Genomic DNA, 3,231 nt, shown 5'->3' on the forward strand with positions numbered 1-3,231 from the left:
GTGCAGGGACTTGGTGACACTGGTTGAAGGGAACACATTAGGTGTGAGTATTCTACTGTGTGTAAACTATACCTTCATTTGAAACAAATGGCAACAGCTAACCATCAAAATTTCTTGAATAGTTAAATCATTCTTTGAAAAAATATTTATTGTTGGATGTGGCATAGAAACATTTTACTAAGGAATACAGATTTGCACATTCTTTTTTTGAGACCACTGACCTGAAGGCAGATAAAAAAAATTTATCAATCAACATTTTATTTGATAATGACAGCTCACTAAATGAACTCCGAGTGTGAAAGTTCATCTGCAATTCAGAGCAAAGTGCACAGATACACACACACACACACACACACTAGATACAGATGTAAAATGTATGTATACCTTCTCTCTATGGAATCCCACACAATCACTTTGTACAGCCTTGAATGTTGGGGCAAATAAGTGTACTCCTATTCATGATTTAAGGCCACACACTGACCCACACACTTTCTCAGTGTGCTTTTGACCTGGCTGTTCCTCAGACTGTAGATGAGGGGGTTCAGCATAGGGGTGAAGATGGCATAGAAGGCCGACACCACCTTATCATGAGCAGCTGACCTGTAGGATTTGGATTTCATGTAGATAAAAATGGCAGCTCCATAAAAGAGTCCCACCACAGCAAAATGTGAAGAGCAGGTGGCGAAGGCCTTCCTGAGGGCTTCTATGGAGCACTTGCGGAGAACAGCAGCAAGGATGAGACTGTAGGAGGTCAGAATGAGAGAGAAGGGGACCAGGAGCATCAGCACACAGCAGATGCACATGACATACTCAAAGACAGATGTATCAGCACAAGCCAGATGCACCAGCACGGGAGCCTCGCAGAAGAAATGATCGATCTCGTGTGCACTGCAGTACGAGAAGCTCAGGGTAGTGACAGCCTGCATGAGGTCATCAGCTACCCTCAGGGACCAAGACCCCAAAGTCCTTCTCAGGCACACCTGCTGGCTCATGAGGACTGGATATTGCAGTGGGTGGTAAATGCAGACATAGCGGTCGTAGGACATGGCTGCTAAGAGGAAGCACTCTCCACCACCCAGGATGAGGAAGAAGAAGATCTGCAACCCACAGCCAGTTGGGGAGATGGACTTTGTGCCTGTCAGAAAGCCAGCAGCCATTCTGGGCACAGTGATGGAAACCAGCATCACGTCCATGAGGGAGAGTTGGCTCAGTAGGAAGTACATAGGCGTGTGGAGCCAGTGGTACTGGTGAATCAGGAGAAGGCTGAGAGTGTTTCCCAGGAGAGAAGCGATGGCCATTGTCAGCACCACTGGAAAGAGAGCAAGGTGGGGTCTTGTTTGCTTAAAGAATCCTAGGAGGATTAAATCTGAGCTGGTGTTTCTCTTCTCCATAATTTCCACCAGTGTGTCACTGTAAATGGAAATCTAAGAAGGTAGGAGCTTTTATCACTAAAAATCTTAGTTTGACTTCATGACTTCTGGACAAGCACTGGATATAGAATCCAAGGTCCTGGGTTAAAGCCCTGCATTTCAGTCCACACACTTTCCTTAGTCTGGCAACTTTGTCATGTTATAACTGAAGTCATGTATGCACTTCTCACAGGAGTATATTTGTACATCAAATTGTATCAAAAATATTGATAAGGGGCGGCAAGATGGCGGAGTGGAGGTGACCTCCTAGATTCATGCTCCAGGAGAGGAAGGCATGGATCTCCACCTGCCACAATGCTAGAAGATTGCTCCCCCGCAGGAACGGCGGTGTGAACCCACGGAGAATCACCGTGGGACACAGAGAACAAGAAAAAACAGAGGCGAGTGGAAAATCAGACCGAGATAATTTGGAGAGTGCGGGACAGAAAACAGACAGCGGAGTACAGGACGGCTGTACCTGCCTCACCGTGTGAGGTGGGTTCAGCCCCACAGCAAAGCGGCTTGAACTCCCCACTGACCTCCACATCCACTCAATCAGGGATCTGACTGAAATTGGTTCAGAATCACTGTGGGAGATGCGGAGCTCCAAGGACAGGTGACATAAGCAGGAAGGAGCTTAGACTGGCGGGTTTCCGAGGCAACCTAACTCTTAAAGGTACTGGCGCGGATCTGCGCCTAGGCAAGGGGCCACGATCGTGAAATATTAAAGCGGGATTTTTTTTTACTTTATTTTTCCTCTTTGGTGGCTCCCCTACCAGGGAGCTGCTGAGGGCCCTGGCGCCTGCCGAGCTCTGAACATTCTCCCCACCAACGCGTGGTCGCCATCTCGGTTCCCACAGCTTAGATGCCGCGGATCCATAGGGGGCCGCGTGGGTCCCTGCGCAGCTCCCTTCTATAGCCCAAGACCCAACGCCAAGAGCCGTGGCTCTGTGTGAACTCTGTGGACGGGAGACATCAGAGGGAAGGACCTTAGACTCTTGATCGCGGAATAACAGGTTTGGTTTTTTTGTTGTTGTTGTTGTTTCTTTTTTTATCTCTTTCTTTCTTTCTTTCTTTTTCTTTTTCTTTTCTTTCCTGTTTTCTCTTTTTCTTTTCCTTGTTATTCATATTGTTTTTTAAAAATATTATTATTATTTTTTACAATTATTATAGTGTTTTTTTGTTTGCTTATTTGTTTGTTCATCTTGTGTTTTTTTAATCTCTTTCTTTCTTTCTTTTTCTTTTCTTTTTTGTTTTCTCTTATTCTTTTTCTTGTTATTCATACTGTTTTTTTAAATATTATTATTATTTTTTACTGTTATTATAGTGGTTTTTTGTTTGCTTGTTTGTTTGTTTGTTTTGGGTTTTTTTTTCTATTTCTTTCTTTTCTTTCTTTTTCTTTTCTCCTTTTCGGTGGCCCTCTAGCCCAGGAGCTACTGTATACTCCTGAGTGCTCCAGACCCCCAGCTCTGATTCCTAGCAGACCCTGAAAATTGCCCCCCAGTGCCAGTGATCTGTGGGTGGGCAGCAGCAATTGTGTGGTCCAAGGTCTAACTGCTGCAGAGCCATAGGGTGCCAGGTGGATCCCCAGGAGGCTCCATCCCGTGGTCCGTAGACCCTCTCCAGATCCCTTCCCAGGTGTGAACACTGAATTCTTCCCCAGACGCAAGAGTGTGGAGCCTGGACCTTGGGAACATTGGGACAGGATAGACCTTTGCCCGTGGGAGCTGCAGCAGCTGGGGCACTGAGTGAGCGAGGGTACCGCATGCTCCCCTAGCCAGTGTCTTTCCTGCAGAAAGAGACAGAAACCACACATCTAGGG

At 46.3% G+C, this 3,231-nt stretch overlaps 1 protein-coding gene across 1 annotated transcript; it reads right to left on the reverse strand.

Annotated features, from left to right (window-relative positions):
- Nucleotides 1-452: 452 nt before the first annotated feature.
- LOC123649141 (olfactory receptor 2T33-like) lies at nucleotides 453-1,391 on the reverse strand. Its single transcript, XM_045567060.1, has one exon. The coding sequence runs from the start codon at nucleotides 1,389-1,391 to the stop codon at nucleotides 453-455; it is 939 nt and encodes a 312-aa protein (XP_045423016.1).
- Nucleotides 1,392-3,231: the final 1,840 nt, after the last annotated feature.

The sequence above is a fragment of the Lemur catta genome, chromosome 13 (assembly GCF_020740605.2).
Source record: "Lemur catta isolate mLemCat1 chromosome 13, mLemCat1.pri, whole genome shotgun sequence".
Taxonomy (NCBI): Eukaryota; Metazoa; Chordata; class Mammalia; order Primates; family Lemuridae; genus Lemur; species Lemur catta.

What these genes read in the sequence shown, in the direction of transcription:
- LOC123649141 (XM_045567060.1), bottom strand. Translation starts at nt 1,391, where the DNA reads ATGGAGAAGAGAAACACCAGCTCAGATTTAATCCTCCTAGGATTCTTT.